Source organism: Gadus chalcogrammus, chromosome 11 (genome assembly GCF_026213295.1).
Source record: "Gadus chalcogrammus isolate NIFS_2021 chromosome 11, NIFS_Gcha_1.0, whole genome shotgun sequence".
In the NCBI taxonomy this organism is placed as follows: Eukaryota; Metazoa; Chordata; class Actinopteri; order Gadiformes; family Gadidae; genus Gadus; species Gadus chalcogrammus.
Window position 1 is genome coordinate 18892512 of NC_079422.1, and position 25256 is coordinate 18917767.

General features: G+C 45.7%; 1 protein-coding gene across 1 annotated transcript in view; it reads right to left on the bottom strand.

Moving 5' to 3' along the window:
- Positions 1-25256, bottom strand: part of dnah5 (dynein, axonemal, heavy chain 5) — a 144043-nt gene that overhangs the window by 80193 nt on the left and 38594 nt on the right. Inside the window, exons 29-45 of the mRNA XM_056601475.1 lie at positions 25005-25223; positions 24505-24567; positions 24083-24321; positions 22062-22209; positions 21665-21757; positions 21134-21333; positions 19124-19277; positions 18373-18536; positions 17427-17583; positions 15570-15782; positions 13833-14057; positions 11164-11336; positions 9196-9266; positions 8772-8879; positions 7872-8059; positions 5489-5683; positions 152-286 (exon numbers count right to left, since the gene is read on the bottom strand). Coding sequence (XP_056457450.1) covers positions 152-286; positions 5489-5683; positions 7872-8059; positions 8772-8879; positions 9196-9266; positions 11164-11336; positions 13833-14057; positions 15570-15782; positions 17427-17583; positions 18373-18536; positions 19124-19277; positions 21134-21333; positions 21665-21757; positions 22062-22209; positions 24083-24321; positions 24505-24567; positions 25005-25223 — 2745 coding nt within the window. The remainder of the gene's footprint in view (positions 1-151; positions 287-5488; positions 5684-7871; positions 8060-8771; positions 8880-9195; positions 9267-11163; positions 11337-13832; positions 14058-15569; positions 15783-17426; positions 17584-18372; positions 18537-19123; positions 19278-21133; positions 21334-21664; positions 21758-22061; positions 22210-24082; positions 24322-24504; positions 24568-25004; positions 25224-25256) is intronic.

The following is a 25256-nucleotide window of genomic DNA, read 5'->3' on the forward strand; positions in this document are numbered from 1 at the left end:
GGCATGCCATGGGACCTTTAAGGGAGACGGGAGCATCGGTTATTCTGCTCCATGCTGTGACCGACCAAAACCATCCATTGCAGTCACACGTTACACTATGAATGTCTGACTGAGGTTCAAACGTGGGCAGTGGTGGCGGTGGGACACGGACCAGTTTGGAGAGGTTCATGTCCCGGAGGACCCTCATGACGATGGTCGACTCTGTGTCGTTGGGGTTGGCCCGCTTGGCTGCTCCGAGGGTCCGCAGCACGGACAGGATGTTACGCAGACCGAAGTCGTAGTGCACCTGGAAGCACAACACATACATATGATTACGAACACACACACACACACACACACACACAATGAACATAGTAATATAGGATCACATCCGGCAATGCTGTGTGTGTGTGTGTGTGTGTGTGTGTGTGTGTGTGTGTGTGTGTGTGTGTGTGTGTGTGTGTGTGTGTGTGTGTGTGTGTGTGTGTCTGTCTGTGTGTTTGTGTGTGTCTGGTTCCGTTTGTGTGTGGGTGTGTGGGTGTGTATGTTGGTAAGCACAACACATACATATGATTACGAACACACACACACACACACACACACACACACAATGAACATAGTAATATAGGATCACATCCGGCAATGCTGTGTGTGTGTGTGTGTGTGTGTGTGTGTGTGTGTGTGTGTGTGTGTGTGTGTGTGTGTGTGTGTGTGTGTGTGTGTGTGTGTGTGTGTGTGTGTGTGTGTGTGTGTGTGTGCGCGCGCTTGCGTGCGTGTGTTTGTCTGGTTCCATTTGTGTGTGTGTGTGTGTGTGTGTGGGTGTGTCTGTGTGTTTGTGTGTGTCTGGTTCCGTTTGTGTGTGGGTGTGTGGGTGTGTATGTTGTTGTGTGTGTGTGCGTGCGTGCGTGCGTGCGTGCGTGCGTATGTGCATGCATGTGTGAGTGAGTGTGCAAATGAGTGAGTGAATTAGTGTGCGAGTGTGTGAATGTGTTTGTGTGTGTGTTAGAAGAAGGGACATTTCAATATTTAACCAAAAGGGTTAACCAAAGTTTTAAATCGTTTTCTTAATCACTTTGTTTGTAGATAGACTTCAAAGTAAGCGTAGAAAATGGTTCCACACGAGGAATGGCAAAAACACCTTTGTCCTGTGTTATGACTATGTTGCTTTTCTATTTATCTGTCTATTGTGTAAGCCTGGGTTTTAAAACGGTATTGTCTGCGAAAAAAGGTTTTCTGAGGATCTTTGGTTCCAGTGGTTAGTTGGACCCACGTGAGTCTGGTCTGCAGAGGGACCAGACGGGGAGATTTAGTCAGCTTCAAAGCAGGGCTATGGATTAGTTGGACGTGGATAAAGTCGAAGCAACAACATCAGAGTTTCCCCAAAGGTGTAACAGCGCCGACATCCTGCCTGTCTGTTGGAGTGGACTACACTGCCTCTGCATACCAATGACCTTGTAGATTTACAGAACCGTACCGACTTCTGAAGAAAAGCAAAATATTTCACCGCGCAGATTAAGCAGCGATCTGCATTTATTTCATCAAACGTTTGATGCAGATCCACTAATCCGATGTTGAAAACAAGGGGGAAATTCCAATATGAATGAACCAGTCCTTCTGTACTATCCAAGCATATCACTTTTTATTTATTCTCGTATTGGAACAGCCAAAAGTTGCCAAGAATTGAAGAGAAGGAGAGAGAGAAGGAGAAGAGAAAGGGAGAGAGAGAGAGAGAGAGAGAGAGAGAGAGAGAGAGAGAGAGAGAGAGAGAGAGAGAGAGAGAGAGAGAGAGAGAGAGAGAGAGAGAGAGAGAGCAGATCCTTCCTTAATCCATGCAGGGCTTCTGGCTCCGAATCAGCTGAGAGAGACTGATGTCTGCCCTTCAAAAAGCAACATTAAAAACCTGTGCCACTCAGCAAGTGCAAATCATCAAGGTTTACCTTGTTTCTCATTCCGTCAGTCACACAATTAAAGCCAGGAATTAAAAAAGATATGTTGAAACAAATAAATGATTAAAAGTGAATATGACTAATAGCTTGATAGACATCTCGGTGGTGGAGAGGGAGATAAGGCACGTCGAAGGGGATGCAATCACCCCGAAACTCCAGGACACGCAGGGGAACATCTCGTTCCTACTGTAGACGCTAGACACGCAATTCCCTGATGGATTTAAATGAAAAATTAAAATCTTTCTTTGAACATCTAGCTGGTTTAGATAACAGTCTGCTAACAAATTCCTCAGATGGAGTGTTCCATATCGCCGCAGTACGAAAATTATAATGATGATGATGTTTGTGCTTGTTAGCTATTTTGTTCTGCCACATTATAAAACGTTAATAACCACATTAAAATTACAATATGAAACACGATGCCTGTCTTCATTTACTTCTCTCTTCCCAAGTGATTAACCTATGTAGCCTAAATAGATGGAAAGAGCTAAGATTAGCATTTGACTATAATTTAAATCAATGTAAACAGACAGATATAGCCATGATAAGCACAACAGTTGACTCAACAAAAACTGATGTAAATACAAAGATCCTTTTTAGGGGCTGAACTGCTTTAAACAGATCAGTAACATATAAAGCTTAACCATAAAGCTAAGATTGGCGCAGTAGCTAAAGTATTTCGTCAGTCAGGCAAACGACTGGCCTACCGACGTCGGTGAAACGGGCCATTCGAAACCTCCCCCTTCTTGCAGGGTTAAAATCGAAGGCCCGCCCCTCCTCGGAGGAGTATGTTATTGGGTTTGTTACAGACACCGTGTCGAGATCTCCATCGACCCAGATTGATTTCATAGTGAAAATAGCTTCGTCCAGCAGCTCTATCCGCGGAGAGGCCACCTATGGATCCGCCTCGCTGGTGGTGGGTGTGTGCGCCGCAGCCGAGCAGCTGCAGTGCCTCTGGCGAATTCGACAACAACAAAAAGACACACAAACTCAATGTGACGTATAAAGGATAGGTTGTTTGCTTGAGGAGGATGCCATCACACCAGCTGTCATACACAGAGGGGGAGGGGAGCTCTGCAACCAATGAGCCAAGCCTTTCCCATGAAATAAACGGCAGAGCAGATACCATCCGAATGGGTGGCTGCCGTTAAATCCTGCAGGCTACTCCCCCCTTCGCCGAGGGTTAGACGCCTCCTACGACACTGGGCCCCTGGAGACGCGGGGGGCCTCCAGCCTTGAGAGCAGGTAAGAGGAGGAAGACGGACACATCGTCCTCCTCCTACAACAACAAAAAACAGCCACTTTGTACACGCTTAGTGGAATCACCTAGGGCAGTCATACTCAAGTAGCGGCCCGCGGGCCTTTTGTGGCCCGCGGGGTGTCTATTAATGGCCCTCGAGCTGTTTTGAAAAGTTTTTTCAATTATAAAAAAAAAAAAAAAAAAAAAATCGTGCTGGGCGCTCTTATTTTGAAACCGCGCGCCGCGATCTCAATACGAGGCTGGGGGTTGCAACGAAAAACAGATAGCACTCCAGCCCACAGACCGCTCCAGCCCTCCCAAACTCGAGGCAGACAGTCCATCTCAGCAGCAGTCAAGGCCGATTTAGGGTCGTTTTAGACGCAGAGACGTAAGCACGTAATTTACACAAGGGACTTGTTTTAGACAAGTTTTGATTTACGGTTCCTTTAAGGTTCCTTAAGGATTGCGCGTGTTGCAAGGGGATTCTCCGCCAGAACAGTAGGGGGAGCAACGAACAAATCTGTGGGCGTGGAAGTGGAAATCGCTGGCTTGTTTATATTTATAATTATCATAATTCGTTCTTGTGTTTTCTTCTTCTCCTTCTTCAAAATTCTTCATTCGCTTCTGTCACAGCCTTTTAAAAATGGCGCTAATATGCTGTAAAACCGGAAATGTGAGACTCCTGAAAGGATGTGGTTAGCTGGCCAATCACAGTCTTTGCGAGCTGCGTAGGGCCGTAGTGTTTTAGTCGCATAGTCAGGAATTTTGGCCGACGCACTTAAGCACGTAAGGGGGGATATTTTACCGCGCAAGGGGGGGTTATGTATCTTACGTGCTTACGCGTTACGTCTAAAACAGAGCATATATCGGCCTCAGTCACACGTATACCGACCGGCCCCTTGAGTCACTGAAAAAAAAATTTGTGGCCCCTCATCATTTCTACTTGAGTACCCCTGACCTAGGGGAACGAAATACCTCACGAGTCATAACATGCTGAGATTGCGCCAAATGGTTCTCTTTTAGGTTCCTGGTGCCACCAAACTCAAGAGGGACACCTTTTGCTGCCTGCTACGCTGACTATACTCTGCAGTCGGCTGCTGTCGGCAAAATGGCGATGTACCAAACTGAACTAGAACTAAATACTCCTTACCTGGCAGGATAAAGGTTTAAGACAATGCAGACGAAACACACACACACACACACACACACACACACACACACACACACACACACACACACACACACACACACACACACACACACACACACACACACACACACACACACACACACACACACACACACATATATATCTCATCCGTACTGAAGAAGACAATGAGTGTTTAAGACTCATCTTGAGCATCTCCACCCAGATGGTGGAAAAACCAACAAAACAAATGAAGACAATTGTGTCAAATTGCACGTGATCCAAGCATTTCAAGCACACTGATGAGCAGTGTTTTTCAAGCTTAACAGCCTAACTCTAATTGCTCAACAATTTGACGGCCATGTGCGGAAATTCCTGATGCACACACCATCTGATTGTGAAGTGTTGCCCTGAGGTCACAAACATGTTTATAGTTGACACACATATCAGCCAACATAAACATGTAATTTTCCCATTTTTTAAGACCACAACACCAAATAATTACACCGTCGATTCTGTGCCAACCTACAGAAAATTTCCCATGGGTTCGCAGGCACACGGTAGTGCAAAAGTGTGTAATTAACACATTTACGCGGGCTGGAGATACACGTGTCATGTCTTCCCGTTTGAACGCATTAGTGTGTCGACTGTTGTGAATCGTATCATGACCTACAAACTACAAAACAACAATAAATCGGCTTTCTGCATCGCTATCACCGTTTACATTTAGGGCATTTAGCCCTAACGCTTTTATAATTTGTCAGAAGATCAACCCCCCGAAGTCCTTTGTCTGGAGGAGCTCAGTAAAAGCCTCCTAGGTGGAGTGTAGCAACCGACATTGTTACTGACTTGTAGCAACCGACAGTATTACACAACCGACATTATAGCAACCGTAGCAACAACATTGTAGCAACCGTAGCAACCGACATTGTTACACAACCGACATGTAGCAACCATAGCAACCGACATTATAGCAACCGTAGCAACCAACATTGTTACACAACCGACATTGTAGCAACCGTAGCAACCGACATTGTAGCAACCGTACCAACCGAAATTGTAGCAACCGTAGCAACCGGCATTGTTACACAACCGACCTTGTAGCAACCGTACCAACCGACATTGTTACACAACCGACAATGTAGCAACCGTAGAAGAAGTAAAAGCGAGCCACACCTGTTTGGACAGCTGCTCCTCACACAGCTTGTAGAGGGTGAAGAACTTGCGGGCCAGCTCCATGTTGTCTATGAAGCCACAGCTGGCCAGCTTCACCCTGATGATGATCTGCCGGTCCGGGACCATCATGGCCACCGAGCGGAAGCTGATCTTCAGGTTCTCCGGGAGCTCCTGGCGCCCGGCATAGCCCGGGTTCTGTCCGGGGGGAGGGGGGGGGGGGGGGGGGGGGGGGGGGAGAAGGTGGCGGACATCTTTATTTGCTCAGAATTAAACAGTAGTGAAGAAGGCTGGATACGTGAGTTAACTAACTGTGTAGGCACTTTGTCGGTCTCCTTTATGGACGACTCAGAGATACATTGTTGATCGGACGCAGAATTAACTTTTGAACCTACTACTTTTGTCTACTCGTCAGATTTATCCACGGTCGGGTCCACTTGGGAGGGCGGCCATGTTTGATGATGAGGTTCATGAATGATGGACGAAGCCACACAGGAGGTGGATTTAAGTATGTTTCTTGAGTGTGTCGCACATCCGATATGACATCGGATAGCAGTTCACAAGACCAATGTAGTTTCTCTATCGAATGGGCCCCCCTATAGTGTGTGTTCAAACGTGGTTTATACGGAGCTCATGGGAACATATGGGGCTAGTAGGCACTGTGCCTTGTGGCTACACAGGTTTGATTCCTGAGCTGCGGTGCATATGCTATATGTCATTCCCTCTCTTCTTCCACCCATTCATCTTTCCATAAAGGCATGAAAGGCCATGCATGCATTTTAATTAAGAGTAAACAGATGTTTAATCACCATGCGGTTTTAGAGCACAGGAAACAATGAAAGAAGCAACCTGTGTCTTTGACACAGGAGCTTTCTCTATGATATTTCAGCAGGTTGTTCCGATATTGATGCCATCGGGTCAATAACAAAAGCTAATATAGTAGTAACCATATCTTTGATGAAGTCAATAGCTTGAAGTCTGCAGAGTCCCGCAGGAGATGGATCAGAGAGTAACATAGCTCACTGACACACACACACACACTCACACACGCACGCACACATTGACAGGCACTGAGAGACACACACACGTGCAGAATCACACATTGACAGGCCCTGCGATGCACACACACGCACATACACACACACAATCACACAAAGAAAGGCACTGGGAGGCACAAACACGCACACAAAATCACACATCGACAGGCACCTCAAGGCACACACACACATACACAATCACACATCAACAGGCACTGTGAGGAACACACACACACACACTCACACATCAACAGGCACTGCGAGGCACACACACACACACACACACACACACACACACACACACACACACACACACACACACACACACACACACACACACACACACACACACACACACACACACACACACGTACACCTCACAATTTAAAAGCCAACCCAACTAACCAAATCGTGAATGATTGAAGAAGGTGGATGGCTCCGTAACCGTCGCCATCACAGGGGGGAATAATATTTCACTCGCCTCCCATTCATGGCGCGCCTCGGGAGATCAACCGGGCCAATCAGATCACGTCATCCCAGCGCCGCGGCAACCACTAATTAATATCAGAGAGAGCCACTCTGGGCCTGGACCTCTAGGGCGTCTTTCAACACGCCCCGGTTTGATGTGATAAAAACGCTGGGTTTGACACAGATTGCGCTCCCCAAAGTAAAGAGTATTCCATCGAGGTAGTATGCACACAGGTACCGGCCAGAGGTTTTTCTGAGATTTTTATGTTATAAACGTGAACCGATATTATGAGGGTTCCCCCCCAATGGAAGATTCCTCAACTGGTTCAAAGTGTGTGTGGGGGGGACGGACAGAGGTTACTTTCGTTAATTTCACTATTACTTACATTAATTTCCGCAAATCAATTTAAGTGCTCACACAAAAGACAAAGTGGATATAAATGGGTTAGCTTCAGAGCATAATTGTAATATTTTATATGTAATATTATGTAATATTTAAAAGTCATATTTTTGCCAAATTGTGATATCTTAAGCCAATCAGGGTGCTTTTTACATCCCATAATCACTATCTGCCTAAGTAGTCTATTTGACTTGTGGATTTTTAAGGCCATATACGAGATGAACCTGAAAATACGACTAAGGCAATTATTATACTACGATGATTGCAATGAATGTGGTGTGGGGAGAGATTTACGTTCAAGCACTCAATGCACAGGGTTACTGTATACACGGCTCTCCCAGCCCATTCAGCACACGTCCTTGGGAGGGAACTGTACATCACATATTTATCATAAAGAAACAGCACGACGACTCTGTAAACACCCAGGTCAGGGTCGTTTTCGAAAAAAAACGCTTTCCCAATGAAAGCGGGGAAGCGCTACCATGGTGAGGAAGAGGCCAAACTCGGGGTTCATCTCCACGGTGTCCCCGTCGGTGAAGACAAAGTTCTTGCGGCGTTCCTTCTTGCAGCTCAGCACGATGGCGATCTGCTGCGCCGCCACGGACAGCACCGGCAGGTTGATGCGGTTGAACTCGTCGAAGCAGCCCCACGACCCCGACTGGGCGAGGCCTGGAGGAGACAGAGGGTGCTGTTGGGTTTTTGCTGTCCACAGTTTAGTCGTGTTGAATAGGGTTCGTGAGGGGTGTGACCAACGGGGTCTCTGAAGGTTGCCATTCAATCCTCTCGAATAAAGTGGATTTACGCTACTGTATCAGACAGAAGGTAAGTCGTTTATGAAATGGGGCTGCACTTGCACGCTACCCCTAGGGGTAATTTGAAGGATCGCAGGGGGCACTCCGAAATTTGAAACTGATAATCTACAAATAGCATGTATGTATGTATATATATATATACACACATCTGAGACCTGAGACTCTTCAAAAGAACAAAAATTATATATTTATATATATACATAGTTATCTAATATGTATATGCATACATATGCATACATACATAATTAATATGTATGTAAACATATTAAATATGTATATGCTACCGGTATATATATATATATATATTTCATTTTTTTTGGTCGATTCTCAGTTATCTCCTAAAATAAAAATTCAGTTTAATCTAGTTATTTCCTTGTCTTTAGATAAATATATATATATAAATTGATTTATACATAAAGATTTATGCATAAATTGTCACTTCAACTTATCCCAAGAAGTGATGTGAAACACTGGGGAGATTGGTCAAATATATTCGAGGGGGGCCAATAGTAAAACTAGTTGGTAGAACCACTGGTGTAAGGCACGTTGCCATCTCATTAGTCACTCACCTTTAAATATGCGTCCAAGGCCTCTGAAATCCATCTGATCAGAGCAGTTGAACACCACCACATACTTTCCCAAACATCGGCCCATGTCTTTGGTGGTTTCCGTTTTGCCTTCAAGACAAACAACGAAGGTCGTGGGTTGAATAAACTCGAAGGATCCTATTCTGAATTATTATCAACTATTTTCCTCCTCAACCTGATGCACATAGGACCAAAGCAAGAGTAACATACCGTTCCATAATCCAAGCTTTTCAAGCCATGCTTTTTGGGTGTACAACATGAACACTTTCATCCTGCATTTGTAATATAGGACACAATAACAGTCCCCATGTTCTCACTTTCACAAAAAGCCGGACAGCAAATCCTTCAACCAGCCCCTTAGTGTGACCACTATGTCTTTGGATTCATTGCACGTCGGCGGTCTCACCTGTTCCAGCCGGCCCGGCGGGTGCACCTCCCATACTCATGCCCAGAGCCTGGGCCAAGGTGATGTAGCACCTGCAACACCAATCACACACACACATACATAAGCACACAAACACACACACACACACACAAGCAAACACACATACACAAGCACACATACACAAGCACGCACATGCAATAACACAAGCACGCCCATGCAAAAGGACAAGCACGCACAGGAAGACACATAAGAGCATACGGATGCACATATACACATGCAGACAAACAAGCGCACACACAAGCACACACACACGCACTCACACAAAAAAACACAAATCCCCATCGGACCAGTTCATTCGACGGCAGTCTATGTTTCGCACGCTATTCCCCATATTTCCGAGAACTATCTGCCGAGGTTAAAGGCGTACTGAATACTGAATTGCAGAAGTGCTTTTTCAACTTCCAGTGAAGTGAGAGTGTGGGTCACAGACGGGGTGGTGGGTGGAGGTGGGCGGAGGTTTGAAAGTCCGGGAATGGCTGTCTGCGTGCCCGAGGCCACTGTGCCAGCGTGCTACGTCTCCGGGGGAGCGAGTGGTGGTGTGATGAACGCCGATGGCTGCCCCAGCCTTGATCCCTCCCTTGTCTTCCATCTATCTCTCTCCCGTTCCATCTCTCTCTCTCTCACTCTCTCTCTCTCTCTCTCTCTATATATGTCTCTCTCTCTCTCTCTCTCTCTCTCTCTATGTGTCTCTCTCTCTCTCCCTCACTCACTCCATCTCACTCTCTCTCACTCTCTCTCCGTCTCTCTTACTCTCTCTCTCCGTCTCTCTCTCTCTCTCTCTCTATATATATATATGTGTCTCTCTCTCTCTCTCTCTCCGTCTCTCTCCGTCTCTCTCTCCCTCTCTCTCGCTCTCCGTCTCTCTCTCTCTCTCTCTCTCTCTCTCTGCCCATGTCCTGGTTGCTGTGAGGGCATCTCTCCTCCTTCTTCTCCCTGCATCTCTCGTCATTGTTATGGGTGTTCTGTCTGTCCTCCCCACACACAGTCTCCTTGTCCCTCTCCACATGGTCAGGCAGACCATGTAGTCTCTCTCTCTTTCTGTCATCCGCTCACTCTTCTTCTTAAGGCGTGTAAGTCGGGTGAAGGACACGGGGCTAAAACGTTTTGGAGAGCTGCATGATGCTACGCTAACAGTCCTTACACAAAGATGCAGTGCTTCAGTCTCTATGGCCTGTGTGTTTACCCTGCGGCGGCGGCGGCTCTGTGAGAAAGGCCCATAGAGACTCGGCCATTGTGCACAGTCCGAGCCCTAATGGCTTGTTGGTGCAGCGAATCATCCACCGTGACGACCCCCCTTCTTTCTCTCTATGGCCGGGGTCTTTCTGCGGTGCAGACTTGGCTGCGTGGAGTCGTTAGCAGAATATGAAACTCCTGAGGCTGGCCATGGCTAATTAGAAGGAGCTGTTGTCTCTCTCTCTCTCTCTCTCTCTCTCTCTCTCTCTCTCTCTCTCTCTCTCCCTCCCTCTCTCTCTCCCTCCCTCTCTCTCTCCCTCTTTCTCTCTCTCCCTCTTTCTCTCTCTCCCTCTTTCTCTCTCTCCCTCTCTCCCTCCCTCCCTCTCTCTCCCTCTTTCTCTCTCTCTCTCCCTCCCTCCCTCCCAGCCAGTTTAGTTGGAGTTCTACTTTTTAATTTGACATGCTCATTTATACTACTCACTTGACACTATGCCTGTAGGCGGTTTGTGATTATTTTTTGGACATCTGTGTAATTTCCATTTTGTTGATGTTCCAATCGGCCAGGTGCATACAGCAGATATTAGTGTGTGTGATCGTGTGTGTGTGTGCGCACATGCTTGCGTGGGCGCGTGTTCTTTGCATGCAAGAATCAAAATAATTAAAAATAATAAAACATTAAAAAAAACATTTGAGTTCCGTGCAACCACAAGGACACACCCACCCAGGTGCCTCTGGACGGGCTATTGGCTACGCTACCTGTCCGTCAGGGGCGTGATGACCAGACGGTCGGTGCAGCCCAGGAACTCGTTCTGATAGACGAAGGCCACGTCGGTGATGTGGATGGCCATGCGGTCGGCGTCCTCGTTGAAGTAGAAGCGGCACTGCTTCAGCCACTCGAAGTCAGTGGGGCTCTTGACGTGCAGCCGGCACTGGGCGACAAAACGACGGCGCGTTGGAGTGAATTTTGTGTACGTCGAGTGCTTGCAGATTACAGTGCTTACGGTATCCACTTCGCTTTGACGTGGTCATAGAGGGTCCCTGAATCAGGAGTTGTACCCGAGGTTGCGTTATAGCGAGAATGGAATTATGTCAGGTTGTTCCGTCTAAAATACTTCGCATATTAATTTAGTTTTAATCGTATGACATCATGCCACTAGGTGTTCACATAGACGTATGCTTGATAGATCTGTCCACCAGCCTACCCAGTGGAGCGTAGCGAATGTTGCTTATCTATCCGCCACACATCTAGTGGACACTCCCACTTGTGATGTCACTAAAACACAGGGAAAGGACGATTTTCAAACGACTTGTGTTGGCTTATCACACTCACACCTGGTGGCATAATATCACCCCTTTCATAAAAGTGTATGCAGGAACAACCCAATTCACGCATGCTATTACAGTAAGAGCGACACAACTAATTAAGGAGCGCAACATCCCTTTTATCCCTTTCCATGTGAGGATACAAGGGTCAAGTCAGTTATGCTTTTGAAACTTTATTTTCTTTCTTTATTTTTTCCACCCTTATTTCCTTTAGGTGTGTTGTTCTTCCTATAATAACATTGCACTGTGTGATTATGCTTCATTTAGTTTGCTCGAGCAAAATATAAAAAACCTGTTATATTGGAGGTTGCATTGTTTATGAATCCATTCCATGGGACTAGTAAACTAGACTCTTTATGAGTGAAAAACACCCGAAAGCAGAGAGGGAGGAGAAATTAGATGAAAGAGATACGTCCGAAAGGCGGGAAACAAATGGTCTTGGAGGATTTGACTGGCCACTGAATTCAGCAGCAGGTGGACGGGCCAGGGGGAGGAGGGGTGGCGGGGAGGGGGGGGGGGGGTGGAGGTGGGAGACCGGGGGGCAGGTGTGAGATTAAAACCAGCCATTGGAGGCAGGAAAGGTAGGGGGAGCTGATGAAATGTGATGAAGAGATGCTGGGGGGGGGGGGGGGGGGGGGGGGGGATACGTGAGGTGAAGCAAGGTGATGTGAGGTGGGAGGAAAGAGAGAGGAGAGAGAGGAGTGTGGAAGGGTTGCAGCAACAGTATAGTAGAAAAAGGAGGCAGGTAAAGGTTCCAGAACAGAAAATAACAAGAAAAAGGGAGAAAAACATCAACGACAACATCAACAACAACAACAATAGCAACAGTCAGGCCCCCATACACATACACATGCGAATAAGGAAATTCTGAAAATACCATCGTGGATAAACGACTCCCTGTTCACCTCTAAAGGGACAGAAGACAATTAACTTGGACGGCTCGACTCCCAGCAGCCAACCCTATTCACCGGCGTCCTCGCGGGCGCCCTGAAGACTAGGGTCGGAGAAAATTGTCTCTGCTCAGCCACGACCCGCTAGACGGAAACAATTTGCCCTCCACGTCTGGAGCAGATTGGCACGTGCAAACATTCTTTTGCCACACTTTGGGGGCCAACCTAATCGGCACACACACACACACACACACACACACACACACACACACACACACACACACACACACACACACACACACACACACACACACACACACACACACACACACACACACACACACACACACACACACACCATACCCCCCCTTACCCTCCCTAATCCCTTTTACCCACTAATTGTATGTTGTCCGTTCTTTGCACTTAAAAATAGTTCTTAGCATTGTGTAGCATCTTAGCCTAGCTATCGTTGTTGCATACAGGGAATGGGTTGACCTAGCTATTGTAAGTGCTTGACACTTGGTTCTATAAACATCCTTACTGTATTTACAGAGATATATTGTTGTTTCTATTTTAAGACCCTTAAAATAGCAGATGCTAAAAGCATCTGCTAAATGCCCTGAATGTAAATGTCATTGTAGATTTTTCCATGGTTGGGCTCACATGGGAGGGCAGCCATGTTTGACTATGACTGGATAAAAGCGTCTGATACTGCCCCTAAATGTAAATAGTCGGGTTCCGATTGAGGGACTTTTCCCTCTAGTGACCCGATATGGGTGTGGCTATGGAGAGGATCTGCCCAACTTCACCGTTTAGTTGCTCAGTCAGCGGCCCAGGTAGTACCTACCTCCGAGGTAGGAGCTTTCTGAGCCGCTCCATACTAGTCGACGCTGATTGGATACGGTTTTGGGCGGGCAATGACGCGAGTACGACTTATGATCAAGGCGGGATATGACGTGAGCAGAACTCGACCCTGCCCCAACATGTGAACAGTGCCATTTTTTTTAAAACAAGCAGAGCAGACAGAGACTACATAAATAAATTATTATTGACAATAAATGTATAAACTCGTCAGACATAAAGTGTTGCAGAACTAATTACATCCCATTTTAACTCCATTGGGTAACTCTGTTGGCCTCACAACCGAGCCTCTTTCCAAGAAGTCCCTCAGTCGGAACGCGCCTCATGTCAACGTAAACCGTGCCCACCCACCAGGTCGTCGAAGATGTCCCTCTGGTGGACGTGGATGGTGATGAGGGTCTCGTACTTGGTCCGCTCCACGGCCCCCAGGTCCCGGGTGGTCATGTCGATGAGCGTGTTGAGCAGGTCCAGGAACAGCTGGTTGGTCTTGGGCATGATGCGCCGGTCGTAGCGGGCGTTGGTCAGGGCCTCCTCCGCGTCCCGCGTCCAGATCATCTGCACCCCCAACAGGCCCACCTAGATGGACGCACACACACCACACATGTACCCCCGCCCCAGTGAACAGCGGTTGGAGGAGGGGTCACGTGCACGAGGATGGGGGACATTGGCGAGGGGGATAAATGGTAAATGGCAGATGGACTGCATTTATATAGCGCTTTTCTAACCAGTGGCCACACACAGCGCTTTACAATATTCATAATGTAATGAATATTATGAATATTCACACAATCATGCACACATTCACACACTGAATAACGGTGTCAACCACGCAAGGCGACATCCAGCTCGTCGGAGGCAGTTAGGGGGAGGTGTCTTGCTCAGGGACACCTCGACACTCAGCTAGGAGGAGCCGGGGATCGAACGGGGATAGCAACCCTCAGGATACAAGTCTACCCACTCTACCTACCCCTGCGTACATGCCGGGATCGGTGGAAAAAGAAAAAGATAAAAAAGCGATGGAAAACCCATCTTCTGTTAAATCGGTCTATTTCTTTACCTGAAGAGCGGCTAACAATTACCTGTTTGCCAGTCATCTCCAGGGTGAAACTGGGTGACACGTCATTTGCTTTTAATGACGCGGGGGCCTTTTTATGTTCACATGTTGACTCGTAATACGTCCCGAATTCTTAATGGGACCCAATTATTGAGCCTCCATGGGTTGACTGCCATCCAAACCCTTTGACATTTAATGTCTCGTAATAACCCCCCCCCCTCCACACATACACAGTCACAAACAGCTCTACTCCCAGTGCTGTTGCCATAGAGATAGTATGTGACTGCCCATGTATGGCAATAGTCACGCATACTGCATTTTGGATGGCAGTCAACCTAGTGACAGTTATTGACACAGGACGGTTGTTCTCTGGCCCTTTACCACATTCTGAATTTGACAGTCACAGCTACACAAAACCCATCATCCACAATGTATTTATAGGATGCCATGACATTATTCGAATCAATTTCCCAAATCCAATGTTCTGGCTCAAATTCAAGTTTGTTACTGTCCATTAACTGCAACCAGGTTCATGCAACACACAAATACACACAGCAGCAACAACACAACAGCACATGTGGTCGTTGGAAACCAATGGAAAACCATTGTGTCCGCGTTGTGTCTTCCTTCTTTGTACAAGTCTCTGTTAACCCTCCTACCTTCCCTGTAAGGGTCCTTGAGCAACACGAATGGCGCTTCTAAACGCACGGCACAATAAGAGATAATAAGATAGATAGAAATGTTGATGGATAGAAACTTAATTCATCCCCTTGGGGAATTCAGGTATCCAGTAGCTCACAAAGTCAATAAACAGACAGTACAGTTGACAAACAACAAAATGGACAAACAGTAAAAGTCAATCAAATAAGTCACTTAAAAGCCAGCAATATTTCCCATCATTGCATTTAAAAAAGAGCAAGGGGTAGATATAAATAAATATGACGCAATTGCATTTTGTCCAGTGTGTGTGGGGGGAAGGTGTTCCTACGGTTAACATTCGCTTGACACGCCCTCCAAACACAAGTTTTCCTGACCTGCGCCGGGAAGGAGTGGAGGAAGTCGACGAGCTGGAAGCCCGAGTCCTGGATGGCGAGCGCTGCCCGGCGGATGACCAGGTGCAGGGACCTCTGGGACTCCTGCAGCAGGGCGTGCAGCCACAGCTCCACGTTTCCCTCCGCCAGCACCGGCCGCTCCAGCTCCACCGTCTCGCCCTCCCGCGACGACACCGCCATGATGCGGTCGTACATCTGCATCGCCGATGGGTCCACGGTCGTTTTGTCAAGGAACAAGGATGCTCTAATTGTCGTTTAACACGCACATGATAAACTAAATGCAGTACTCATGTCTCCGTGTGCTACCTATACCCCTAGAATTTGTTTAATTCAAAATAAGCCATTCATATTAGCCGCAAATTAATGCATTCGAGTGCAGCAGTAAGTTCCTGTCGATACAGTCAAAGTGTAGGTCTGGACAGCAGTCGGGGTTATGGACATTATAGTGCATAAGTGCAGTTAATCAGTGCATAATCAAGGGGTGTTTGGCAGTTCAACATTCTTATAGTCAGGGGGGTTTATGGGATTCATCGGGACAGCCTAACGTTCACCCATCCATACACGCTCAACCAAGCAAGGCGACAACCAGCTCGTCGGGAACGGTTGGAGCGGGTTAGTCGTCTTGCTCAGGGACACCTCGACACTCACAGCTAGGAGGAGCCGGGTATCGAACTACCAACCTTCTCTACCTCCTGAGCCACATGCCGTCTTGTTGTTTTATGATATTGTATAGTTTGACTCTTCTATCTATTCTAGTAAATATATCAAATTATACAGTCATAGTCATCCATTTTCCGGGGGTGCAATCTCTGTTTGTTTAAAGAGCGTGGGGGAGTTTTAATCCTCTGCAAGTAATCAGTTTGCATCCAAGCCTATTTTAAAAGGTCATTGTAATATCCCCGCTCTCGTTTTCAAATTATTTTATTTTCACTCTCACACTGAGTTTAAGTCCCCGCTAGCGTTTTTAGCGTATCAGAAGAGGCTTGCTTTGATTCAAATGGGCTCCCCATCACAGGGGACTGTGTTTGATTATTTATGAAACTCTGGTCCCAATGCTGGTACAAAACAACCTCAACGTTTAAATTGTCATCGGTCAATTAGAACCAATAGCCAACCATGTATAAGGGGTTATAATAATGCAGGTTAATACTGTTTGTAGGTAGGCTTAGGGTTAGATACTGCTTGTAGCTAGGGTAAGAGTTAGGGTTAGATACTGTTTGTAGCTAGGGTTAGGGCTAGGGTTAGGGTTGGATACTGTTTTTAGCTAGGGTTAGGGTTAGGGATAGATACTGTTTGTATATATAGGGTTAGGGTTAGCTACTGTTTGTAGCTAGGGTTAAGGTTAGGATTGGCTACTGTTTGGAGTTAGGGTTAGGGTTAGCTATTGTTTGAAGCTAGGGTTAAGGGTAGGATTGGCTACTGTTTGTAGCTAGGTTTAGGTTTAGCTACTGTTTGAAGCTAGGGTTAAGGGTAGGATTGGCTACTGTTTGTAGTTAGGGTTAGGGTTAGGTATTGTTTGAAGCTAGGGTTAAGGGTAGGATTGGCTACTGTTTGTAGCTAGGTTTAGGTTTAGCTACTGTTTGTAGCTAGGGGTAAGGTTGGGGTAAGTTACTGTTTGAAGCTAGGGTTAAGGTTAGGATTGGCTACTGTTTGTAGCTAGGGTTAAGGTTAGGATTTGCTACTGTTTGAAGATAGGGTTAGGGTTAGGATTGGCTACTGTTTGTAGCTAGGGTTAGGGTTAGGATTGGCTACTCTTTGTAGCTAGGGTTAGGGTTAGGATTGGCTACTGTTTGAGGCTATGGTTGGGGTAAGCTGTTTGTAGCCAGGTGCCGGTCTTGCCTTGTCATGGAAGCGGACGCTCTTGATGTTGTCGAAGACGTTGAGGAGGTGGGCCTGGATGGTGTGCGAGTCCGATGCCTGGCCCAGGATCTCCAACAGGGCGGGGTCGGAGACGAAGAAGAACCGCGGGAACAGCAGGCGCTTCTTCTCCAGGTAGCTGCTCGCCAACGCAACCAACCAACGGATCAGAACCTCATTTTGTGGCTACATTGCATGTCCCTAACGATTGTCGTTGCAGCTCATTTAGCAAGCACACAAATTGAACTGGTGCCCAAACATAGCCTTCATCATTGCACAAAAGATATATCCATTATTTAAAACAGGAATATACTTAGGAAATAGTTGGAAATGGCTGCCGGCTAATTTGATTTAAAAATAAACAGCTGGCAATGACTTATAGAATCGAAATAAGGGAAGCCAAAAATACTTGCAACACCATTATTGTTTCTACATATTGGAACATTGATTTATCTCCCTCTCCAGGTCCTTCCCTCTGCTTCCTTTCCAGTATTTCCGTTCATCCATACATATTTAGTTTATTCTGTGTATGGTGGTTGTATTTCGTCCAAAAATACAATAGTGTATAAATAGTGTATAAATCCAATAAATAGTGTATAATTTCCCCAATTAGGATTTAGTATTGGCGTGATTATGATAATGTTACGATTTTAGATTGATCTATATAATAATGAACGTGCATTTGTACTGTATCATGTGTATTTTTATAACAATGCAACACAAGTTATAAGCCCATATGGGCTGAGAACCTGTGGGGGTGAAGGACCTTTGAATAAAATAAAATCCTCCTTCCCTCCCTCCCTCCCTCCCTCCCTCCCTCCCTCCCTCACCCATCTCAGCCTGTTATAATCAACCCGGCTGTTACTCTCCCAGACACTCCGGAGCACACTGCCCTGTGTTTATCCCCCTTCCTCCCCTTTTAGCTCACCCCGTCAGGGACTTCTGGCAGATCTCCAGCTGCTCCAGCAGGTGGGGCAGGAGCTGGCCCATGGTCTCATCGCCCACGCACGACTGCACCACGTTGGGCATCTCGTGGGCCCGGGTCATTATCTTCACCCAGGACTTGTCGATGTTGGAGAACCTCTTGGCCTCCTGAGGAGACCGACCAGGTCAGGGCGGTGGGGGTTAATGCGGGGCGTTTATCCCCCCCAGCGAACGTTAAGTAGAGTCAGGGTAAGAGTGGAGAATAGGAGTAGGAAAACGGGGCTAGGTTCAAGGGGGGAGATGAGTGTGTTGAAGACCTCGAATTATGGGACGATGTGATGAAATAACTTTAGCTTACGAAAAGCTATAATATAATAGAGAATGTTTTGGTTAATAATTAATATTGTAATATGATTATTACTTATTATTACGAAAACTAAACAAGTGAGAATCTGACATACTGCTTTTGTATGAATTATATCGAACATTGCATCCTATTCACCAAACCCTTGTCTGTCTGGAAGCCACAAAATATAGACGCAACATTTGCATCTTCATTAAACCGAGTCGAGAATAACTCCGGCGGTGGAGCAATAACGTTAAATGTCAAGCGTTAGATCCAACCAAACTCCTCCATGAACCCAATCTAGACCGAATTTATCCGAAGATACACAGTGGCAGTTTCACAGCAGAGAAAGTGGTGAGCTGTGATGACGACGTTGATGTGTTTTCACGGTTTGTATCGAGTCCCCTACTTTAGGAAGCTGCTTGGCAATGTCCCCGCCCACGAACACGGCCTCCAGGTAGATCCAGAGGTTCTGGACGGTCATCCAGTTCTCGATGATGTCCGTGGTGTTGGACAGGTTCTGGACCCACTTCTGGATCTGCACCTTGAACGGAGTGTTGTATCTGCAGCCATAAATAAAGGTTTGGTCGATTTGAACACAAGGAGATGTAGCAATTTCACTGCATTATGCACGATGATAATGCGCGACCGAAGTTCATTGTTCTGTATGTATAAACACAATGCATACATTTCATCATTATTTGACACAGAGTTCACCGTTTGTAAAATAGTTGCCTGTGCTATTTATTACAAATGACAATTGCAAAAAAAACATCCAAACTTGAACTGAAAAATGAATGTAACAAAGTATAAATATATATAGCTATATATAATAGGAATAAAACCTATATATGCAATCCTGCGGCGTTGCGGTTCTTTTAACAAGGTTCCAGAGTTGTTTTTGAGGGGAGAGGATTAATCACACCGACAGCTGTGTGAGGGCTCAGCGTTAATGAGAGACATGAAAGTAATAGCATTTCATCTCCTACACCATTTACCTAATGAGCAGCACAACAATACTGCATAACTGCTGGTCCTTCTGGACCGCTGGTGTTACCGGGTGTTTGTTTGAAGGGAAAAAATGTGGTCCTTCTAGTCATTCAGGCAATTATTATAGCATTATGTGGATGCGACTAATGGAGAAAAAATTGTAGTGATAACGAAAAGTCAGTATAACATCGAATACCAATAATGCTAGAGCCCAAAGTAATCCTTGCTGTACAGACAAGCCGCCAAAAAGCTTTAAATTACTTTAACTTTAACTGTAATGTCATTTCACATGAAGCCAGGAATTGATAATAGGTCATGTAAAGCAATGTCAAGCCATCTTGTGAGACTGAGCCATAGACAAAAATGTGAAGCAACATCTAAACATGGCGCGGCCACCATAGCATTCAACCATTCATTATTATTGTCATCAATTCCCTATCGATCACGATTATTCAACTTGTGGCCTGCGGATATTTTGATCCAGCAGCAGAGGATTTATTAGAAGAGAAATAATCAGCGCGTCATCACCACAGCCACCCAGGCTATAGACTGTTCACACTGCTTCTGTCTGACGTTGAGCACACAAGCACGTACTGCCAGGCTCACAAAGACCCCCAGGCATCCTCTGGTACATTCAATGTACATTACCCTAAATAAATGGATATATTCATGGGTACTTTCCATTTTAGACCTATCATATTCAATATTTATATTCCTCATTGGCCATTCACATTCTCCCGTTGGCTAAACTCAAGCAGGTTGCATAACATTCCCCCTTTTTGTTTACATTCTCTGGATTTAAGTACTGCTGCTAGTGTTTTTATGATGTTTTATTTTTGTGATGTTAGGTCACGTGGTTCCTGCAATATTTTTTGTTATCGTGCTTATCTGTACATTCCACTTCAGATTCATGGTATTTAATTTGAACAGTCTACATTGGATTTATATGCTGAATTGGACAGTTGTTTACATGTTTACATTCCCTGGAACTGTCAATAGTGTTCTTGTTTTGTTTTTTTGGTGTATTATGTAGATTTGTTATTATGTGGATTTTTTTATATGAATATTTTACTATGTTGCTATCCTTATTTTATTCGTGACTCTTTTGTTCATCTGTCACGCCTCCTACATATTGTTTGCCTGCCAGGTCAAAAATAATTACAATGTACAGACTGACCCTGCGATTTCTGAACAAATGACAATAAAAACACTTTGACACTAATTACGAACGAGTAACACCTGTCTTCTTATGTCAAGCGAAACTCTCCCTGCGTTCCGATACCCATACTACCATACTATTTAGTATGGACTGCAGTAATTCCTACGAGTAAAAATTAAAAGTATACAATTTGGAACACAGCCTCCATTCAGGGACAGAAGCCCAGAAAGGAAAGAAACCACCGAACGCAACAAAATGGCCGCCACCAACCTGTTGCTCATGAGGGAGCCCAGCACCATGAGGCTGTCCTCCATGCTGGCGATGACCTCCGACGTGCTGTCCCCCCGCAGCAGCAGCTCCCCGCGGGCCTTGAAGTGCGCGAAGGTGAAGGTCTTGTTGTCCCACTCGGCGATCACCTGCTTCAGCTTCTGCTCGATGTCCCGCTCCTTCACCGCGCTGATGCAGATGTCCTGCGCCGCGGGGGTTACAGGGTGTACACGAGTAGGAACGCAAACTGTATCGTAACCAGGGGTTACCACCACCGACGGTAACCGTTTGATAAAATACAATGATGATATGAAAACAATGATTATTTTTGTATTGACAATTATATTGTGATGACATTTAAAGGTCACTGCAAATAGAGCAATTTTTTATGCGTATATTTACTTTGATCTTAGCAATTGACACGCAATTTATTCTGCAGACCACCGTGAAAGAGATATACATTTGCGATGACAACACAAGAGTTAATCGTGTGTCTCCATCAGCTAGCCCTCTGATGGCCGGCAGTAGCCTCACCTCGATCTCCTCTTTATTCTTCAGCAGCGGAGCCTCCATGATGTTGCGGAGCTTGAAGGTGTCGGACTCCACCTCAAAGGTATGCCCAGTCACCTGGACGTACAAAATGGATTCAGAAATATTAACTATGGAGTGAATTTATTTCCAATATGAGTTGAAAATAAGACCCAGCATTTTTGGATATAGAGTTTATTCACAAATATGAATTTGATTTGCCGCACACAAATTTGAACGTGTTTTACTGAGTTGTTTATTAGTTATCTTTTGCGTCTCAAATCTATATTTACAATTTTTGATTTTTTACTGAATGGAATTAATTATGTAATTATGTAAGAAAGGCAGATTGACATAAATTTTGCATTGAAGGAGATTTTCTGTGTGAGTTTGCATCAGAAACCTCAGTGATCCGTTTCCAATGGCGGCTCATCATGGCGCGGTTGGTCATGAGCTCCAGCAGGGGGCAGCACTCGCTGAACTCGTCGATGGTCTTCTTCAGGTCCAGGAAGGCCTGCCATTCCTTCAGGGCCCGGGGCAGTTTGCGGCACCTGGGTCAGACAGGGGTTGTCATGGTTACTAAGTGGATATCCTGATGACTTTGGTACAGAATAATCAATAGATGATGGAGCTCATGGGATTCAGCATCCCAAATTAGGCCAAAATACCATGTTTCCAAAATGATCGTCAAGCTAGGCGGGGAAAGGCGACCCCTGTGGTCAAAGAGACTGCTACTTGGATTTTCAGAGACCTGCTTACATGCAGTGCCTACATGTGTACCAACTTTGCGAACTCTGAGTGGCTTTTCTTTGGAGTGATCGAAGGCAGCGCTCTAAATCGACGCCTGAATCGTCTAAAAAGTTTAAATCGACACAGTGATGTAATTTCTTAAGCTATCAGAACCAAACTTTTGACATTACCTAGGGAGATGTCCTTGATGGACCCAGCAAGTCCCTGGGGTACTCTGAAGTGGACTTTCGAGTGTTCAGATAGTGGCAGCTAATTTACATAATCGTATCTTAGCGCCCACATAATCTGAATTTAACATCTACCGGTATTCCCCTCTATGATGGAGCTCTATCGTTTTTGTTTCGTCAAAGACCACTCTTCGCCCCCTTGCCCCCTTTTCTTCTGCACGATGACACAAACAAAGAGACAAAGACTAGCCCTGGCCGAGGTTGATAAATGGATATGCTTCGGCGCATTGATGAGACCCTGTGATGAAGATGACATCCTGACCAGACTCCCTTGGCACAAAGATACAGTTAGGAGTGGGAGGTTTGGAAGGGAGAGAGGCAGTGTTAAGGGGTGTCCCTAGGATAGAGTTCTCTCTTTCAAAAGCCCTGATGCTGTTTTGTTCCTGCTTTTTTCCCAGCTCTTTATACACCCTGAATGCCAGGCTGGGTTGATTGAACGGTAATATTGTGGAGGTGAATGTGGGTCTGAAGCAGTGAAATGGGACAAAATATAAATCATTTTCAGCCATCTTATCTTAATGAACTCATTGGCCCTTGGAATTTATAATCTATCGCTCGACCACAGGAAATGGGGAATAAGAAAAATCAAATCTTGTAATTGTTTACGACAATAATATTCATTACTTTTGAATATTTGGTTAAATCTGTTATTGATGGCAGTTGATGGATGATCAGCCCAAGGGTAAGCTAAACGAAGGACGACAGATCCATGGACATCTTAGTCGCTACATTAGTCTTAAGACTGGGTTTGGAGTCTTGGATCCAGGGACCATCCAAGGATAAGTGGATGGTTTGGAAACAGCGTGCCAACAAATCACAATGAAGAACATGGACATGGTGCGTCGTGAAACAATCAAGTAATGGGGATTATTCTCGAGGGATCTTCTTTTTTATTTATCTTTTGTTTCCTTGAAATAACCAATAGCTCTCTGAATGTAGTATTCTCCCCAAAAAATAAAAACTGTCTTTTCTCCAAAGCCGGTTCTTTCACTTCAATATTTCACCAGTTAATTACCAGTCAATCATTTGATTATCATCGCTTAATCTGTAGGCGGGCTCCTTTGTTTTTAGTTTTTCTTCTTCTTCTTTTCACTCATCTGTGCAATTAGCTCCACTTAATGGAATCCAATACAGCCATCAAGCCTGTGATCTATGCAGCTTGGGTCAATAACTAGATGAATAGCCCCCTCCTATGAGTCAATCAGTGCCATCAGTATATTGAGCTTGCAACATTGGTTTTTGTAGTTATAGGAATACATTTTGTGTTTTTTCAAAAAGTTTTGCTATTGCAGAAATATTGTTGAGCAGAACTTCTGCTGAGATGCAGCACTCAGATAGGGCCCATAGAAGATGAATTCCAATATTGGGTGCTTATACAATTATTTATATAATTATTTTGTTTAATAATTATTTGTCTATCTTTTGGGAACCCCGGACCCGTCCTTACCGGCTCTGGAAGTCCAGCAGCTCGTTGTTGATCCTCTCGATGTGGATGTCGGCCCACAGCACGTCGTTGTAGCCGTTGACCGTGTCGATGACGCTGTTGTACAGGCCGTACAGCTTCTGCAGCAGGGTCAGCTGCTTGCGGATCTCCAGCAGCTGGGGGTGGTGGGTCACAGGCAGCCCGAACAGCTCCTCGCCGCCCGTGTACGTCTGGTACTTCCTAAACAGGTTGTCGAAGCGGTTCTGGGGGGACGGGGGTCAAGTTGAATGCAATAAGTGTTCCTCGCGAACGATTCAAGGACGCAAAACATCCGAAATCAACAGCTGCTCAGAACAAGCTCCACAAATCTGCACATTCACACACACCGTTGCGTTATACTACAAGTGTCCGAAATTAAGACTTTCAAGGAGAAGTGCTCCATTTACCTGGGACATGATGAGTCTGTCGCTGGCATCCTGGGGAGCTAATCCCACGGCCATGGGCCCATCCTGCAAGGCCCCGGGACGACACAAGGCCACATTACCCGGTTACCAATCAGGCCGTAATTAGGCTGTTAATTGCACTCTGCTCTGCAATCACAGGGTATTGTTGCTTGACAGTAAAGTGGCCTCCTTGCATGGCTACAAGCTAGCATTAAGGTTTATGTGTGCGTTTGTGTTTTTATGTCTATATCTGTGTATGACTACCTCTGTAGAAATATGTCTACATCTGCGTGCATGAATGTCTATATCTGTAAATGAATGTCTACATCTGTGTATGAACATCACATCTGTGTGTCAATGTCTTCATCTGTGCATTAATGTCTACATCTGTATATTAATGTCTACATCTGTATATTAATGTCCACACCGGCATGAATGTCTTGCCCTATATATGAATGTCTGCATCTGTATATTAATGTCTACCCCTGGATGCGTGCGTTCACCTCGTCGTATTCCTGGTAGAAGTGGGAGCAGTCGTCCAGGAAGGTCTCCACGTTGTCGATGAGCTCCCCGCGGAAGTTGGGCTGCAGGGAGGCCAGCTCGTTCTGCACTTCCGTGCTGCGGGACAGCAGCTTCTCCCAGGTGTAGCGCAGCGTGTCCACCTTCTCCACCTCCTCCTTGGCCACCGACAGCCCGTACTTGTGGAGCATGGCGTAGGATTCCTGGAAGGAAGAGGTCAACGACGAGGGAATGAG